The sequence below is a fragment of the Micrasema longulum genome, unplaced genomic scaffold, assembly GCF_059751315.1.
Source record: "Micrasema longulum isolate JH-2025_06_02 unplaced genomic scaffold, ASM5975131v1 h1tg001383l, whole genome shotgun sequence".
Lineage (NCBI taxonomy): Eukaryota > Metazoa > Arthropoda > Insecta > Trichoptera > Brachycentridae > Micrasema > Micrasema longulum.
The window spans coordinates 118,025-138,735 of record NW_028278569.1 but is presented as its reverse complement, the minus strand read 5'-3'; the positions used below and the strand labels follow the sequence as shown (position 1 = coordinate 138,735).

General features: G+C 30.6%; 1 protein-coding gene across 1 annotated transcript; it reads left to right on the top strand.

The window, feature by feature from the left end:
* Positions 1-638: 638 nt before the first annotated feature.
* Positions 639-13,969, top strand: LOC148275583 (xaa-Pro aminopeptidase 1). Its single transcript, XM_088235496.1, has 10 exons — positions 639-824; positions 3,103-3,309; positions 6,499-6,703; positions 7,079-7,340; positions 7,968-8,235; positions 9,307-9,520; positions 10,010-10,243; positions 10,730-10,798; positions 10,883-11,058; positions 12,734-13,969. The coding sequence occupies exons 1-10, from the start codon at positions 753-755 to the stop codon at positions 12,956-12,958; spliced, it is 1,932 nt and encodes a 643-aa protein (XP_088091622.1). The 5' UTR covers positions 639-752; the 3' UTR covers positions 12,959-13,969.
* Positions 13,970-20,711: the final 6,742 nt, after the last annotated feature.

Genomic DNA, 20,711 nt, shown 5'->3' with positions numbered 1-20,711 from the left:
TATAATTAAATGAAAATTGTTTTAATAAATATTTAAATACGTACAATAAATAACAAAAAAAAAATATTATAATTAATGTAAAAATTTGTTAGCGGCAATAAGTCGGCCATTTAACCGTGTATGTTTGTTTTATTATTTTGTATTTTTAACAATGTATTGTATATTATGGTTAATAAAGGTTTTTTTTCTTATTTAGTTCTTACAATGCAATATTATATTTTTTACAATGTGGGTAGTACCTATGCAGTAATTATTTAGAGCTATTTTTTAAATTACATATGATATGTTAGTAACATTAAACCTGATTTGAGTTGTTTACCTGTATCATCATCATCATTCCTTTATACCCACCGAACGGTGCAAAGGGCACTGCATTCGTACTCCAATCACTCCATTAACGATTAAATATTTTTGAAGACTTTTTTTGCGTTTTGACTAACCCAAATATTTGAATATTGGAGCCATTGGAACCAGTCGCAAATGCGTGCTATACATTCAAAATCAAGTGGTGGCAGAGCGAGGTTTCAACTTCGGACCTATGATCCGTGATTCCGGAACCCTCCAAGGGACTACAAACCGCAACCCGAAGGACCTTTATTTATTTTTTTCAAAAGTGATATTTTTTATTTCTAGAATCCATATCTCCTCTTCTGTGCAGTACGCCGAGTCCGGGAACTCCCGGGACACGGGCCTCGTGCCAGAGCCTGGGTGTCCCCCCGGATGATGGAAGGCTTCGCCTGATTCGAGCGGAAATGAGGAGACGGACTTCCGTACTGGGTGCAGAGCTGGATGCGTATATTATACCAACTTATGACGAGCATCAGGTAAGAATAGTTAACAAGTTTGCCTACCACGGACAGTCTCGGGATCAATTCGCGACAATGAGGAAGTTCAGTGCAACGGAAAATTGGAGATAAAAAATGTTTTCCACACGCTGTAAAAATAAGAGCATTTTGTATGGCGAAGTTTATCGAAAATGTATGAAATAAATAAAAAATTAACTTCTTTCAACGACCAGACTTTACCAGATTTTGGTAAAATACGGTATATTACAGTAATTTTCGGTAAAAAACGAAATAATAAATCTCGACCACCACTCGGTGGATCTAAACCTAGTTTTCACTGTCATGTAACGTGTTCTAAAACAGAGCTACTCGTATTTGTTATATCTTCGAAAAATAAAAATTAGTACGTCATATTAGTTTTTTACCGAAAATTACCCTAAATTACGGTAAATTACGGTTTTTTACCGCGTCTTTTGGTAAACTACGTAATTTTACATCCATAGTTATGTTACATTTCCGGTTACCGGGAAGCCAACCCACCAATCAGGACAACTCACCGTAAAGAATTTGAGACGGTGACGTCTCAAATTCGAAATTTGAGACGTCACAAAAAATAAATTCAAACTGCCTGTGAAGACAGAGTAATTTCAAAATCACAAAACTTAAAAAAGTCGTAGCGCTGATAATGCGATACAAAATATATTTTTTTAAATTTTGGATTAGTTTGGTAGTCAATTAACAAATAATAAAGAATAAAAAGAGCCCCCGAACATCCTCATTGGTTGGTTGGGTATGGTGCGGGCGGAACTAAAATTGCAGCTACGTCCTCGTGGTGAGTTCTTAGTAATTTCATTGAAAGAAAGTGAAATGTGCGAAGAGCTGCTGAATGTAAATGGCAAAAATCACAATTAAAAAAAAAAAATAAAAATTGCCTTTTGCATATAATGTCTTTAAATATATATTTTCTATTATCGGGCAACTAAAAATAAATACTTTTATAAAAAAAAAAATACCACTTATTATGGCGAAAAACATAAATTCGGCGCTTTTTGTCATTTTTTCCAAACTTTAGGCCCTTGGCGCCACAACCGGTGCAATGCAAGATTATTCCAAATATATTTCCCAATGCGCAAGTTTTTAACACTTTTTGAATTCGATAATAGACAAATCGCTGTTTTCAACCCGCCCAAATGCATATGATGTTTCCGGGCAACACGGTGAAACTTCAGAGAAACTTAAAATAATAAAAAATTTGCAGTGCGTAATTTTTTTTTTCGAAAACTCGTTTATTTAATGAAAAAAAAATTGAAGATTTGAAAATGGAGACAATTCATAATTTTTTGGACTAGCATACCTTCCACAAACCCCTCCCCAGCCGCTTTCCCATTCCGCGTCCTGTGCGTATTACTTCGATGGTCAAATATGATTTTAATAAAATAAAAACTAAATAAAATTAATGTAAAATAACTTTTAAACAACTTAATTTTATTTTTTCTACCGACCGGTTTCTCTCATCCTATTTTATTTTAACGGTGATTACTAAATATTATCGATTACATCAAAAATATGGAGCTAATAAATCAAATCTATTTGTCATGTTGCTCTTGTAAAGATGGGAGTTGTAAAGTGAGATGGATACGATATTTAAAACTAGACAGGAGTGGACTAAAGGAAACGTCGTTTATTTGGTTATTTTTTCTTTTTATGAATCACTTTTTTAATTTCTTAGATTTCCGAGATGTCGAATTTAAATATTTCATTTTCAACACGAAGAAATTTTTTTAATCAAGCGTCTTTATTGAAATTATTATTATTTTGATGAATTCAGATGGTTTGCGAGTTGAGAAAAATATCACTATTTTGTTGTGTTCTTTTTTTTCTATTAAAATTTCTTTTAGTTTTTCCAATGCAGATTAAATGACAATAATTGCAATTCAATTGGTATATTATATTTAGGGACTTTATCTTTGTAATTTTTAACAATGTTCCCATATTATATTATTATGTTACGTAGAATTCAGGTTTAATGTTTGATGGTTAGGAATTAATTATTTAGAAAAAGAATCCGGCTTCACTGTTAAAGTGGGTTAGCTTTATTTACTGTAGGAGAAGAATATTTTAAAAAGCTGTTTTCCAAAAAAGTATGAGGATATTTTTAAAAGTACCTTTTTTTACGTTATAAAAAATGTTCCTCTGAAGTTACGCGGCATGGCCCTGAAAAATTGAATACACACTAAGAGGATTTATGTAAAAAATCTGCTCATTTTTATTTCGACAAACTTTTTCAACATTTTACATGATTTTTACTGTATTTCAGAGTGAAACTCCGAGTAATCGGGATCGTCGCTTGCTTTATCTGACTGGCTTCAGTGGCAGTGACGGAGTAGCAGTAGTAACCATGAATAATGCGGCTCTATGGACCGACGGCCGCTATCATATTCAAGCTGACAAAGAGCTCTCATGTCATTGGTTATTGATGAAGCATGAAGAAACCAACAATCCTTCTTTACCACAGTGGCTTAATGTAAGATTCGTAATTAAGATAAACAAATATAATTTACACCCCGGTGTAAGGTTTTAAAAAACCGGCTCTCCACGGAACGAGTTAAATTTATAATGATCATTGATTATTCATATGAGAATATTGTCCTGTTATTTATATATTTTTTGACCTTAATATATCATTATATTTTGGAATAGGGGTAAACATTTTAATTGAATCTATTTATTTAAAATTTAAGTACAAACATGATATACAGGGTGTTCTTTAAACCCTGTCACATCCGAAACCACAATGATCAGTATGGGCAAGAAGACATTTTAGCATATTTAAAGAAAATATATATTAGAACAAATATTTTTTTTAAAAATAAAATATTTATAAAAACAAATGGTTGCTTACTTTTGCAGGGGAGAAGTGAGGGGAGCGCGTCGCAGTATCGGATTCCCTCCTCCCCTTCCTCGTTTCTCCCCTGCAGAAGTAACCAACAATTAGCTTTTTTTGATATTTTTTTAAAAAAATTTAATTTGTTCCAAAAAATTATTTTAATGTGCCATTATGTCTTCTTGCTCATACTGATCATCGTGGTTTCGGATGTGGCAGGGTTTAATGAACACCTGTATAAATAGGGTTGTGCTCAAATTTACGTGACTACGACCTTAGAGTATATAGATCTCAATATATACTATATATACTCTAAGACTACGACACACTCGTACCTTTATTGAGTTTGATTTCATACCAAAGAAGGCTTGTTTACCGTTGTGTTGAAGAAAATATCACTATGACCAACAATGCCGGGTAAATGTTCGCATTGAAAATAGCTCATTTGACCTAGAAATAGAATTTGAAAATGTTGATTCTAAATTTCATGTCGCTACCGTTAAAAAAATTGATTTTATACCAAGAAAAGCCTTTTAAAAATTCGCTTAACAATACTCGTAGCACTGTTGACCTAGAAATTGCATAAACTATAATGACGTGTCCAAAGTTTGCGTCGCTACGACTTAGGAACCGTTAAAAGGTTTAATTTTATAACGAAGAAGTTCGAGAAAAAATTGGCTCGATTACATCACGGTTGATATTGAAATGGTTAATTCTCAATTTTATGTGGCTACGACTTACCACTAAAAACTCGAGTTTTTACCGAAGGAAAGTTGAAAAAACAGCTCGGTTGATGTAAAAATGACATTTTACGCGTTTTTCTAGTCGCCACGACTTGTAAAAATGTTTGCCGTATACCGAGAAAGGACGAAAAAAAAGTGGCTCAATAATAGCATGGTTGATACGGAAATCGTAATTTAAACGTTGGTTCTAAATTTCATGTCGCTACGACTTTCCGTTTCGGAGAAATTCCTGTGATGGACAAAGATACAAACAAACACACATAATTTATTACCACTGGTTGCGCCACATATACTATTTTATTGTGTATTGCGCACAATGTAGGTTTGCTGTTTTTAATTTATTACTACCTACCGAGCCCTAGTGAAAATGTTGTAATTATCCTACTGTAGGATACAATATTTTTCTCTCCGGCCCAATAAGAACTGAACTGTCAACGAATGCACATGTGATTTGATATTCCCAGCGCGATCGTTTATAATTTATTTTAGCGATCAATAAGTCATCCCAATCCACTGTCGACATAACAAGTCGCAAAAAAAACGACAATACCGATATAACCACAGGATCGGATAGAATCTGCCGCGACCAGAGAAGTTCGAATATCAAGGTTGGATGAAGCCCAGTACAGGGTAGGTAATTGCATTCATTTGTATTGGAGTTCGGTGGTAAAGTACATAAGTGAAGATAACACATCTCGCGAACCAGCAAAACGCAATATTCGATCGTCCATCTGGCGAGTAGCGCGATCAACCACGGTCAAATAAAACATCAATATCCGTCTATTTTTTGCATTTATTTAGTTTTTCTTTCAGCAGTGTTTTATAAAATAGACAGGTAAAGATAGTAGTCAATGATGTGTGTTAGATGTGTGTTAGATGTCAAAAGTCAGATTTTTTTTTTACATGAAAAATTATCTGATTTTGACTTCAATGTAAACAAAGGAAGTCATTCTGGGCTGTCGTTCTGGATGCTCTAATGGGGTAGAGAAAAAAGAATTTGGGGTATTTTTATTTTTTGGATTCGACTACACTTTGCTTCACATATGGCCACACTGATGTTTGAAATATGAAATGACCATAGAATTGAGAATAGTCCAGAAACCGCATACGCGGATCAAACAGAAGGCGACTAAACTACTCTTAAAATAGTAGTTTTACAGTTTTACTCTTAAAAGAGTAGTTTTACGTTTTGACCCATTAGTTTCTTTGTAGACGTCGCTCAGTACGGAGCTCCTAATTTCAATTCGTTTTAAAGTGTAGAAATACTGCTGGGATCTTTAAGAAACAGGATGAGATCAAATTTCATGTGTAATTAGCAAATACATGTGTAAGTAGCAAATGCATTACTCAAAAATTGAATTATTTTTCCATCTGTCAGATTGTCAAAGAAATCAAAATAGACATTTCGTTAGTGTTGCCAAGGTATTAATTTTTTACCCTACTTTGCTCATTTAATGAGAGAACTAATGAAAATTGGATCTCGGATTAAACAACGGCGTGGTGAACATTTGACCGACATTATCTCTAAAACATCAAATATTATTTAACATGATATAAAAATATCCGTTTTATGTAAAATAAAATTTGTTTTATATTTTAAGTTCAAAGCTCATTAATTCAATTACTCTTATTAAATGACCCTTTACTTATCTACTCTGTTGTGTCAATCAATGTTTCCACGTGCACAATAAAATTTGAGAGAATTTAACAAATTGCTTTTTTTTTTTTTAACCTTACATTTGTGTTATGATTATATTTTTTCCCATCTGGCAACATTACGCGGCGTCTTCACGAATTCGCGCGGCGAAAGTGGGGGGATTTTGGACACAGTCCCATGTATTAAAATATGATTCTACGCGCTCCTTCTGGACTATTCTTAATTCTATGGAAATGACAACTATATGTTTGGTTTCACATGTTTAAATTGACGTATCATCAGTGTGCCTATACATGAAGAAAAGTGTAGTCGCGTGCCAGAAAATAAATATCCCCAAATCATGCACTCTGGATTAGGGTTATTAAAGAAACCAAAATTTATATAAAGCCATATGAACACAAATAATTCTATTGTTGTGATAAATTGCAGGGTGAACTATCTAGAGGCGCGAGGGTTGGAGCAGATCCAAGATTGATTCCCCATCACTTGTGGGAACAGTGGGAGAATGTACTAAGCCTAATGGGGATCTACTTGGTACAGGTTCCTAACAACTTAGTGGATATTCTATGGGAGAAGGATGAGAGGCCTCTTCCATCTAGGGTACAGATATACAAACACCACAATGAATTTGCAGGTAAATATGTAAAAAAAACACTTAAAATATTTGCGAAATAATGGGTTTGTATGCAAATCTTTCCAACTTCAAACAAATATAATAAAACAACATTTTCTTTTGCTCAACAAAGAACAAGAAGATGCATTATTATATAAAGGGTGCTCACAGTACCAATAATCTGGAGGACTATACCCTTAATTTACGAAGATTTAAATTAAATAACCAATATTTCCTAACTAAATTGAACTGTTTACTTTTAAAACGATCAACAAACTGCACAAATTTATACTAAATAAGTATAGTGCGTTTGCCTATGTTAATTTATATATAATTATTATTCTTATTCTCAATATGGGATTGTATTTACGAATGAAATTATATATCTTAATGCAGGAAAAATTTGGCAAGTCAAAGTAGCTGAGCTGAGGAAAGAACTGCGAGATCATGAAGTGGACGCGATGGTTGTCACCGCACTGGATGAATTGGCTTGGCTGCTGAATGTGCGAGGAAAGGATCTGCCTTACAGTCCGGTTGCCAAGGCATATTTGATCTTAACTCATGAACAACTACATCTATATGTTGAACCAACCAAAGTTTCCATCGAAGCCAAGCTAAGTCTTCGAGCTGACGTTTGTTTCAATCCAAATTGTACAAAGTAAGTCCATGTACGCAAATTAAAATATATTTTATTTTTTAATCTTTGACCATCGTTTGCCATTTGTTTCACTGATAAACAAATTTAAAACATTTGTTCTTTAGTAATTGAAAATAAGAAGTATAAAAAGTATTGTATGCGTTTCTTGACAAAGTAATTGACCCACAAGCAAAATGACCCACAAGAATATTTATTGCATAAAAGACATACGACCATTCTTATACATTATTATAATATGCAACATAATATGAATGTAGTGTCACATTAAGAAATCAATAATTTTCCTTAGAAAATGGAAAATTATATTATTTTTTTTATATGAAGATTTAAAAAAACATTTATTTATGAAAACATGTATTATAAAAATATTTTTTTCTCGGCACCATGTCGCATTACTGTAACATAATTATATTAATTTCCTAATGGTGCATAGAGCACTGCATTTGTAAACCAGTTGCAGATAGCAAAGTCCTTAAAATTATTTATGATAAGTAAGGCAAAATAATAGGCGAGAGGCTCAGTAAAAATAAACGTGTAGTACCAATTTCACCATATCCAGTAATTGCAAGAATGGAGTTAGGTAATAGTATTAAATTGTTTTTTTTTAAAGTTTCTTTATATTTTAAGATTGCATGCCTACGACAGCATCTGGAGTGATCTCCGCACACTTTCTCAAGCGTGGAATGCAGTTTTACTTCCCTCGTTCTATTCGTTTTCTCCCGGAGTTAGTGAAGCAATATATACATCTGTGCCAGAGGAGAAAAGGGTGTATAAACAGTCCCCAATAATCAACATGAAGGCCAAGAAAAACCCCACTGAAATAGCTGGTATGAGAAGAGCACATATTAGGGATGGCGCAGCCATGTGTGATGTTCTATCTTACTTGGAAGAAAGAGTAAGTCATGATTTAAGTTAATTTTATTTTATTATTTAACATAAACATTACATTTTTGCCAAACTAGATTTTAAAATTTTTAATTGAATATGCGAAACTGAAGAAAGTTTTATGGGATTGTCTTTTGCATTCACATATATGAAGAGTGAAAACTTTGTGAAAAACTATAAAAAATTGCAAACTTAATTTAATAGTTAACATTTATTTATATTCAAAATTAAAAACACAAATAACAGTTTTTGAGAGATAATTTTGGAGTTGAAAAACGCAATTAGACTTGATGCAAGTCGAAAATGGAATAGACAGAAAAAGGATACTAGCAGTCTTGATGCGGCCCGCAAGGTTTTCACCGCAATGCATGTGACGAACGATATCATACACAACAGAGTTGCATACCTATCGATGATAGAAAACTTGATCATTTTCCGGATCGTAAAAAGCAGTATAAGAAGCTGGGGTGAATTACGTTTAGTAAAATACTAAAATTTGCAATGCATTATTACAACTTTAAACTGAGTTAGAAAATTGGTTTGGTGAATCCAAAAAGATCTCATGTAAAATGGAGATTTTCAAAAACCTCTTCGCAGTGGATATCGATTGGGTATACTTGGTGGATGTTTATGGTAGTTTGCCTTTTAAAAACTACAAGGAGTTAAAAAGGTTTGCCGAGCAAATAATAAGTATGTTTGGCAGTAAATATATTTGAGAGAAAACTTTTTCAATTCTGAATTACCGAAAAAACAAACTCTGTTCTCGGTTTATTAACTCCGTTAAATGTAAAAAAAAAATATAATAAGCGTTTTATTTTTATTGCGGGCATACTGTTATAACGTAGGGCCCAAGTGCGGTCCGCATTAATCCCCATGTAAAATATTTGGCCCTCTTAGAACATAAGGTTGCCGACCCATGATCTTATGGAACATTTAAACAACAGCAACAGAAACTGTTATTTTATTTATGAATTATAGTATTGAGATATGTAATAGTATGAAGAATTAGAACAAAAAAAGAGTAGGTAATATATCTTGGCTCATCAAAAATCATTTTACCTGACTGATTATTATGTTTTAGCTACAAATTGACGAGGGCTGGGATGAAATGAAGGTGGTGAAAGTACTAGATATAACAAGAAAATCCCAGGAAAATAACAAAGGACTGTCCTTTGCAACTATAGCTGGTTATGGGCCCCATGGAGCCCTGCCACATTACCAACCGACAAATGAGACTTCTAGTCTTATATTAAAAGATTCAACTTTTGTTTTGGACTCTGGCGGCCAATATGATGGTAAGAAAATATTCAGTTTTCTAGTGGATTACCACAAGATCGCCAGTAAAGAATTGGCCAAATATTGATCAACCAATGTATTCTAATTTGATTAACTATAAAATTCCATGCTTTGGTGTGGACTGATCTCACTAGTTTTACACAAGTATGTTTCAAATTGAATATTAGACGTTTTATAATATTGATGGCAGCGATGAAGAAATATTGTGCATTAAAAAACTGTCTTTTCAGGAGAGCTGATTAAAAGTGAGTTAAAAAAAATAAAAAATATTTATTTAAAATTAGAATGCCAGGATAGGTGGATATGTAGATACTGTAGCTATGTTGTTGTTTCCAATCGACATACCTTCACCTCTTACAGTAAACTATCTCATGTTGAAAATAAATTTGACATTTCATAGTTATACAGTTTGAGAAAGCCAATTAAAGTATAAAATTGATGATTATAGAAACGACTTTCTAATGTATAAATTGTTTTTTTTTTTTAAGATGGCACTACAGACATATCAAGAACTCTCCACTACGGAAAGCCAACATATCAACAGCGAAAAGCATATACTCATGTTCTAATTGCATCCATAGATTTATCAATGATGGTTTTCCCGGCAGATTTGAAAATTAACGATATCGATATTATAGCGAGAAAAGAACTTTGGAAAGAACGTAAAGATTATATGCACAGCACAGGACATGGAATAGGATCTTTTCTACAAGCCCACGAAGGTTAATATTATGCTTCACTAATAGTGATGCATATCACTATAATGTTTGTAATCAGAATAAAATTCATTGTTAAATAACTCTTTCTGTGCCATCACACGCTGTTACATACAATTTTAACTTCATAAAAATCAACAGATGAAAGAATTAAAAAAATATTGATGTTCAAACGAAGGCAGAGTGGTGAATGTTACACAGTGTGTAAAGTAACCACTTAAACCAAACAATGACATTTCAAAATCCATGTAAATGCCACTTCCTTATTTCCATCTCTTAAATGTCTCTATTGTTATGTTGAACTTATTATCACTAAAGCTTTTGATGAAATTTTAATATTGAATTTTTGGTAAATTTGTAGTGTTCTCAACACATTCAGGTCACTGAATTTTTAAAAATTGTGCGAGCATTCAGCCCACTGTAACACGAATCATCGGGTCACTTTAACAAGACACATAAGATAAAAATAAGCACACATTTTTTTATTTACAGCTCCTATTCAAATTGCTTATGGGCAAAGACAAAAGACAACCTTCAAACCTGGCTATTTTTTCTCAAATGGTAAGACCAAACAATTGAATTAAATTGATAAGAAAACAAGTCAACTTTAAAACAATCAATTTTCAATAACTAATGTCTTTTTAGAGCCTGGTTTTTATGAGGAGGGTAAATTTGGCGTGCGACTAGAAAATATTTTAGAAGTTGAAGAGTTTACTGGCGGTAACCACAATGATGGGAATACTTATCTTAAATTTACGGACATCACTCTCGTGCCTTACGAACCAAAACTGATAGATCTCAATATGCTCAGCCAATACCAGGTAACCATGATGTGAATATTATATATTTTTTTTTTTGGACAGCTTTACCTCACATTAAACTCATTTTGTGATTTTTGTCAAAAAACTGCATTTTCGCTGATGATAGCAGTAGGTACACCAACCAGACAAGACATAACATGGCCTAGGACTTGTAATATTTATTATTGGCGGCCTCCGTAGTGTAGTGGTCAAGACGCTTGACTCACGCACGGAAGGTTCCGGGTTCGATTGCCGGTGAGAACACAAAAATTAGAATGTGATTTTTCTCAAGCCTGGGTGTTCTGTGATGTAATTCACCACTGTAATTGGGCCTCCTGGCCTGTTGTGGTGCAAAAATAAAATTAAAATAAAATTACATAACTCTATCGGGTTTTTCAAAATAGTAAATAAATAAAATAAAAAATAAGTAAATAAGTTACACAATTGTTTTGAAATTTTGCACATTAAAAAAAATATATATCATATCCAATGGATACACACCATAATAATTGCCAGCTACCTACAAATGCCAAATCATATATATTTTTGTTACTATTAAATATGTTAACCAAACAATATAGTTCTCTGTGTCCAGGCAGATGAAGAATACAGTTCTGTGTGTGAAATAAAACCAGAACCCTGGATGAGTGTTTTCGACTCGATGGCTGCTCTCAGGTAGAAGTCATGAATAAATAAATTGAGGGGTGATAAGTCCGCATCGTGTAGTGGTTGACGCATTCCCCTACCATTTTTGAAGTCCTAGGTTCGATTTCTGGCAGGGTGGACAGGAATGCATAGGCAGGCGCCATGTTGCAGTTGGTTAGATGGACAACTGTGAAACTGGCGTCGCGGGTTCGATTCCCGCCAGTTGCAAGGAAAAACTGGGTGTTCTGGTGTATTATTCATAACTTCCTTCTATATCCTTTCTTTCCTACCTGCTGACAAGCATCTACAATAAAGGCTTAGCGGGTTATTCAATTACTTATTTCAAAACTTCAAGATAGGGGTTGGTAGTGTATGTTCGTGATCGCTTGGAAGAATTAATCTTCAACCATACCAGTAAGGTATGGATTTCTTATCTTCCAATTGTAATTACCCTCCTGGCAATACAAACTGGAATTCAAATTGTTACTGTTCAGTATTGTTAGGAATTTAATAATATTATTATATTTTTTCATTTTGTACAATGGGGTAGTGTATAACTTAATCATTGCAGTTAAGAAAAGCGCCAAAAAATAAGATAGGACATAATTGCCAGGTCACCAACAGAATGATATAGTGCAACTCTAAAATAGCCCGTGATGAGCAAAACACAATGTTGTTAGCAAGTAAAATAATTTTAAAAACTTCAATTGGTTATTATGTTATTGTACAAGAATGTATGACATGAATATCTGACACAAAGTAATGATTTTCCGATACAGAAATCACTGCCACCCAATGAAGTGCAACAGACGGAAAAAAATCAAGATCCATAAATATAATATCCATTACTTATTAAATAAATATTTAAAAGAAAGTTCATGATAAAAAAACGTATGTTTATGTAAAAAATGAGTTTCACTGGACTAAAAAATTTCTTGATTTGTATTTTTTTTTTTATCAGAAGAACAGACTCCTTTGTAAAAAATCATGTATTTCCCGTTTTAAAATTTTTGTCTTACATAAGTTTTATACTCTTTCTTAATGTCTACAGAGACGGTGGTTAAATGACTACAATATCCGGATAAGAGAAGTTATAGGAGCTGAACTAAAGAGAAAAACAAATATGAAAGCATTTCACTGGATGATGAATAAAACTGTTTTAGTTCCCGAGTATGGAATAGTTGATAATGCAAGTAACTTGTATGTTTCCAAAGTGCTAATAATACTGATGGCTATAACATTAACCATACAAAACATGTTCAAATTTGAATATTGATACAAGTATCTTTAATATTGTTATTATCAATTAAATGGCTGAAAACCATTATGTTTTGATTTTGTGCACTCATAAAAAATAACATTAATTGAAATTGATAATCTTCTTGACTAAAAGTGTAAAATGTTCTTAAAATACTCCTTTATAATTTATAGGTCATGTAGGCATCAAAGTAATTATTTGCAAAGCTAAGCTTTTTCGAACATTCCTGTTGTAAATGGAGTTAAATTGTTGTTTAATCATTTTATCCGAAGCCTTGCTTAAAAATAAATTATTGTATGCCATGTATTATAACATATAAGGGATTTAATTTACTAAATAAATAAAGTTTTTCAATTTATGTATGCCGTAATTGAGAAATAAATTGTAGGTATAATACTCCAAATTGATTAGATAATAATTAAAGGTACGGAATTTTCATAAATAAATAAATTTCGCAAAAAAAAACAAAAACTTTGCTAAAATTCACATTAAAGTTACTTTTTTTACACTCCAAATTTATATTTAATGCCAACTAAAAGGTAACATTGTTGTAATTTCAACATTCTTCTGTTCCTAATGACGACATTACATTTAATAAAGAAGTGTTCTATATTAGTTGGACTCTAAATGCTCTGTAACGCTGACTGAGAAAAGGTTGGAAAGCAGCATTTAGTTACCCACAATATGTCCTAATCATTGGGATCTTCATTCCTGTTTATTGATTAAAGCATAAGATGATGAAAGTGAGTTTACTCATCAATGAGCTCATTTTGAGAAAGTACTCTTCAGAGTAAGTATTTTGAAGTTCAGGAAGGAATTTTTGAGCAGCTTTCGAGAAATGTATTTTGATTTAAGGTGATATTTGAGCCACAGATGTGCAAAATAACTTACCAATATGAAAGCAGGCATTTTTTGTTGTATTTAATCTCACGTGCAGAGAAAAATTATTGAAACTTTTTTCAGATGAAAAGTAAATTATAAATTATTTTTACAAATTGGTATATTTCGCATCTATTCACAAAAAATAAATTTTCGCATAAATTCACATATATTTTGTAGAAACGAAAATTCCGTACCTTTAATAATAAAATATGCATGTATACAATTCAATTTCAGTTTAACATTTAGAAGAATCATTGATTTTGCTATTGTACCTAAGATGTGCTTTCTTCATTCCAATCTTAGGTATAAGATTAATTTAAGACCACTGCAAGTGTTCATGGGTTATTTTTATTTCTATTTATCAGTTTAAAGTATTTGACTTTACATAAAATGTGTACTTATTATCATTATCTAAAGGATAATCTCTGCGATAAAAGGTTGAAATTGCAATTACAATATCAAACAATGTTTCATCAACAAATTACAACTACATGTATATTATATGGACATATTATGTTAGACAGATAATATAATTAAAAAAAGAGATAATGTAGAGATACAAAATATGCAAAGACATCTGCTACTACTATATTCGATTAGAAACAGTACTGAAGTAAAACAAATAATTTTTTTTGATGCTCATATAGGTTTTTACCTATGATAATTCAATATTCAAATACAAAAACATTTGTATTGTCTCTGGTACATACTATTTGTTTCCAGTACATTTTGTATTTTAAATAACTATAAAACAGTAAACACACTGACCAAACAGCAATTTTTCAATGAAAAAGAATGCAAAAAATAACCATCAGAATACCTTTTTCCTGAAGCACCATTATACTAATGCGTCTAATTAATTAACAATGAATTCATTTCATTAATTTATTGACTAGTCATATAAAAAAAAAATTGAACATATTTTCAAAAAAATGTGCTGCTTGTTAGCTTTGTTTTTTATTTAACTGTATTCTTTTTTTTATATTTTGTTTTATTATTATTATAATCACTGCACTATAAATTTAAAAATTCCCTCCCAATCACTATGAATATAAAATCTAAAATACGAATGTGTTACAATCAATTTACTAACAAAAAAGAACTGCATGATTATGGTGCCTGTATCATCAGATCTATGCCATCATATATTTATGTAGTTGCCTTTTCATTTTACTGTAGTGTTGTATGTGTGTAGATATATTATATAATATATAGAAATAGCAGTTAGCTATTTCGCAAGTTCATCCTCCCTGTAAATTTTAACAAGGATTGAAAAAAAAAACAATTAGGTACTAGGTATAGCTATGAATAAAAATGTTTAATCTTCAGACACTTCTTATTAGGTTATTTACAAAATAATTTAATTATCTAATCTTAATAACATATAATTATGTTGTACTTTTTGTTAATGTTTTGAAATTTTATTTAAGTAGTACTTATAAATTTTCCTTTGTATTTTTAATGTAGATTTTAATTTTATCTGTGATTATGTTGTGTTATAGAAATATTTATTTATCCAAAGAAATCATATTTGTATGTTATAAGAAAAGAATAAATGCTTCTTCCGTTTGGATATTAATTCTCTTAGATTAAAAATGTAGATTGATGTATTTTTTTCTTCTAAAAGTAAATAAATTATTTTTAATTAAAAAAAATGTTTCCATCAATTACTGTCTAAATTTTTAGATTGCTTATTTGCCTTTAGTTTCACAGATACTTTATTGATGATGTCAACATTGCAATTAGAGGTAGTTAAAAAAATGAAACAGTTATTATCCAGAAACAGCTGAAACAATTTTACAAAAGTAAACTTAATTGTTAAGGAAAAACTAAAGCATCAAGAGGCAGGATATTATTAAACGATAACTTGATAGATTGAGAGCCAACAAAATTACTTCACTGGAATTGAGTATACAAAAAGCTAGAGGTGAAAAATAAGCATTCCTCTAAATCAAAACCTGTGTTTTACAACTTTTTTGAATACCCTACCCCGGGACCAAATTTTGCCTCGCTTGGGTCCCGGGATCGAAGTCACGAGCTAGGCAAAAGTTGAATAAAATTAAGTTCCTAGGAGGAGAGTGTCGTGACCCATGGGTTAAAAAACACTGCTCTAAACTGTTATTTTAGAAACAGTTTAATTTGTGTAATGGTAGCTGTTACCGCTGCTCTTATCAAATAACCGAAACGCCCATCTCTAATTAAAATGCTACTTATTTTTTTTAGTTCACACAATTTAAGTTGGGCTTATCGTGCAGTGCAAAATTATTCTGAATTTACTGCATATAAGCAACTAGAAAATAATGTTTATAATTCTGCTATGTACCTAACAATATTCTTATGATTAAATTTTATTTTCCTATTAATTTATATCATGCTGTAATATGCTATAATCTCCTATTATGTTAACATATTTGTTATGTATCTAAGTTAATCAAACTTTTGTTATGTCTGTAAATGATTGAATGTCATGAAAATTTCAAGGAAAAAATGTGTAAAAATTCAATAAATGTTTCCGTGTAAAAATACTTTTAGTTTTTTTTATTTTTGTTTCTTCACTACAGCAATAGTTTTATGGTTTTGTTGTCTCTAAAATAAAATAAAATATACAATAAAATTCCACATAATTATTATTATTTGTAATTTATTTATGTTTCACCTTATTATTTAAATACATAATATATGTATTTACAAATGAGATATTCAACATTTAAAGCGATTTTAGTAGAATGCAATACATATTTAGTTGAAAAAATAAATAATCCATCAATATAATATATATATATCATTCTATCAAAGGTGTATAGATTAGATGCCGCTCTGAACCTTATTACGAAAGCAGAATGCAAGCAAAATTATAAAGTTAATCCATTTAAGTCACCTAGAATATTAAATAAAAATAACATCACACCAATAGTATTTTTTCTCACATATAACAAGTGAATGTTAACAAAATGCAAAAAAATCATTAAAATTGCATTATGATACAGAATATTTAAAAATCACTCATCAACAAGCATACATTATAACGATTTATTTTACCCAGAAGGGGTATAAATGTGTATTGGAATATTTTATTAACACATACTTATGCAACCCTATCAAGAACCTTTTTTTACAGTTTTAAGAGTCCGTCTAATGTCAATGGATGTGTTAAATAATGTAATACGACATATTTATATACATTTAGAATTAAAATATATAATCCCCATGAGTACATAATAAAATTCTCTGCATATCATCTTGAATAAAATAGTACTTCTAAAAAGGATCTTTAGTGCATTTAATCTACAGACCTTTATTGTAAAACTTTCACAAATTTGCTTACTATTATTAGTATTAACACTAAGGAATTATATAATTTTCTTGAAGGCATTAATTTGGTCGAAAGACTTTAAATATAAATGAAAATATTTTATGTAATCTATGGATTAGTACAAATCATTAAGCAAAAAACGTTCTTTACGTAGAGAAAAAAAAATTTAATTTTTTGAAATATCTAATGAAAGGGAAATTTAAGTATTTTAAAAAATAAGAATAAAAAAAAATTAAATGAGCTGATAATAATTTTGAAATGATCATTATTAACATTGACCTCTAAAGAGCAGCGAAAGTTTAGTTTGAGGTTTTGTTTGTTCAAAAACATGTGTTTATTTTTCAACTGATATTAGTAAATATTAGTTAAAATGTTTGACCACAAAGTTAATGCTTTAAGTATAAATAATAAATTATTTTTTACTTAAACATTACCCTGGACTACTTTTAATATTAAAATTATTTATATGCTACTAAAAATTAGGATTTTTATTCTTGAGGTAAAAGAAATATTAAGCTATTCAATAAGCAACAAAACAAAAGCATAATGTAAACTAAAGGTAAACTGCTTTAACTTTTATTGTTTTTTTTAAATAAATGCAGACTTCAAAAGATATTTGGAAATTGTTTCTGTGTATATGAAATCGTACAAAAATATAGATACCTATATCGGAAATCATCACAATTGCCAAATGATAATCTATTAAAAGTATACTATAATCATTCAGGCTAAATTAGGAATGTTGCTGAAAAATATAAATTATAACTTTTTCTGCCAATAAACACATATTTTAAATAAATAAAAATTTGTAAGAAATTAACATCAATGTTTCATATAAATGATAATCGGAATAAATATTACAGTGGGTATTTCATTTTATTGTTTGGCTGTTTTAGGTAATTAATTTCTTATAATTTTTATGCTTAGTCAAAACATATTTACATAGTTTTTTATAAGTAAAGTAGGCTGGTTTATTTTCTGAAATTAGTATGATTTAATCTTTCGAAGATACTCTGATAGAAGTTAAAAAGGTAAGAAGATATAAAGAAAGTGATTTTTACGCTTGCTACAGTGAATTTAATTGGGATTTATTTCCTTAAAAATATATTAGAATGCTTAAAAATGTGCTATGCTATAGGATATGAACAATAACAAAATATTATATGTAAATAAAATAAAATCTCTCTGCCAATTAATTCAGGAATTCCTTTCATCATTAAGCTTGTAATAAATAAACACACAATAATTGAATAGTCAACACTAACTTTTATAAATTTTGGCAAGTGCAATAGTATTGTCTATAATATTATGTACTCTAAAAATGTATTCATTATCCTCTATCAGTCGTGAAGATTCATATTCAAATATATAGCTACTAAGACAACAGTTTTGATAAAAATATTTGCTTTGCCAAGTACTATAGCATTAAACTTAGAAACACGATTATTCAAAAATAATTAACTAAAATTCAAAATGATTTATTGACAATAACGGCAATTTTTTTGTAAATATGTCCTAAGATTGTAAAGGAGGTTTAAATTAATAATTTATAGTTAAGTTTTCCATTAAACATACATATATAATGTTTTGCGCGGATATTTTTTTATTACCATTAATAATCATTTTCATGAAATAAAATAGCGTTTCTTCTTATATTAATCACACATAAGATAATTTTTATTTGTCACATTGACGAAATTTTAATTAGGTGAACTTATGGATCCAATATATTTTAGTAAAACTGAATTTCATAAATATTACAGAAGACAGAAACTCATTAAAAATGTTACTTTAAATATGCATTTGATTTTGTAGATTTTTATCAAATATTTATATAATACATTTTTCCATTCATGGATGAATTTGTTTTTATATTTAAATAATAAAAATAAAATTAGTGTATTTTTTCTAACATATTCCAGGTAATTAAAAAAAAATAACTGAAAAATAACAAAAATTGTAAGAACAGAGAGGAGAAACATTTTAGAGGAAGAAATATGGAAGCCTGGGCATTTATAGGGCTTATGAATTTTGTTTACAAAAGATTTGCGTATTTTTATTTTTTACATTTACTCCTTTTATTGCCCCTATTGCAGTCAGAGCAACCTAAGTATATACAGTCAATTTATCTGTCACCCTCAATCAAAATTTCCCTATTCTGACAACGATAGGGTATGTTAGTTCATTAGCTTGTTAGTAAACCGGAAGAAACAAATCCGATCGGGAGAACCAGAACCGTTACCACCCTTCCACCGGCCAAATAATTCAAACCTATTAAGCCCAAAAAAAGAAAAGTGTAATACTGTTTTTAAATTTAACTTAAATCCTTAAGTGTAATACTGTTTATTTCAAAGGAACAAGCCAAATAATCTACATATCACCGGTATTCTGATGAAACCATCTAAATGCATTACTGCCAATACCGAAAAAAATATATTTGAATGTTTGACTCCACTAAAGTCTTTTTCGGTCTTCCTTATTCATATTTTGGTCATGATACATACTCACGAAAGCGTCTTAGTTCTTTTGAATTGTTTCAATAGAAGAGATTTGGAAAAAAAGTATCTGGTAAAAGGAATTGATAATTTTCATCAGAAACCATTTTTTATAGGTATTTCATGGGCACTGCATCATCATTATTCTGATTCTACACCTAATGGTGCATAGGGCACTGCATTGGTACACCAATTGCAGCGTATCTCAATCCTGTTACATTAAGGTAAATTAAGGTTTAATTAAGGTAAAATGATCAGTTTTACACTACAGGTGACAGTTCAGGGACTATAAAATATTCTGATATTGATGTTATCGGGTGCAGTAAGATCGATTCGATGTTCTGCAAAAAACAGCCAGATCGCTTTCATACAAAAAACTGTCTTAACTACCTGTTGAAAATGGCGTAGATCATTTCTCAATTTGCAGAAAACACCCACAGCCCTATAAAAATCTTACGGTACTTTTAAAATCATTAAAATTTATTAAATACATAATTAGATTCTTGTTAAAAAAACTAATGTATTCATTGTTTATCATTTGTCAAAGTCAAAAACATTCCAGCTGTTGTGTAGATTATTCACTCTTTTTCACAAAGGTGCTATTATCTTAGTTTCATTTTTCTATGGCTGGCTGCTTTCTACATAACTACGTTCATTTGATCCACTGTACCCTATTCGGCCATTTTGATTTTCTAGTCAAAAAAACACAAATTACTAAGTTTGTTCATGATAGTGATACTGTTATATGTAACCAGAATACACATAGTTTAAAGTAAAATTAATGCCATATGAAAATGTTACACGCAAATCAGACAAGAAACAAATAAAACTTACCATTGAAATTTAGTTTTGGGACATAAAAATTCAAATGGACGCACCACGTGCACGCACTGTCTCAGCTACCAGTCGGCTAGTAGTGATGTGTTTGCCCTAAGCATAACGCACCTTGACTCTAAGCATTTATTATTGACATCAATCTAAACAAAAAACAGCAAAGATGATTTCAAAAAACCTATTCTAAAACTAGTTCATGGCATTATGAGAATATTTATTGAGTTACTGTTATAAGTTTAATAATTTA

Excerpts from the sequence above, each read along its gene's own strand:
- LOC148275583 (XM_088235496.1), top strand. The coding sequence starts at position 753 with ATGAGGAGACGGACTTCCGTACTGGGTGCAGAGCTGGATGCGTATATT. Across the intron at positions 825-3,102 it reads CAACTTATGACGAGCATCAG|AGTGAAACTCCGAGTAATCG; the intron begins GTAAGAATAGTT and ends ACTGTATTTCAG. Across the intron at positions 10,244-10,729 it reads TTTTCTACAAGCCCACGAAG|CTCCTATTCAAATTGCTTAT; the intron begins GTTAATATTATG and ends TTTTATTTACAG.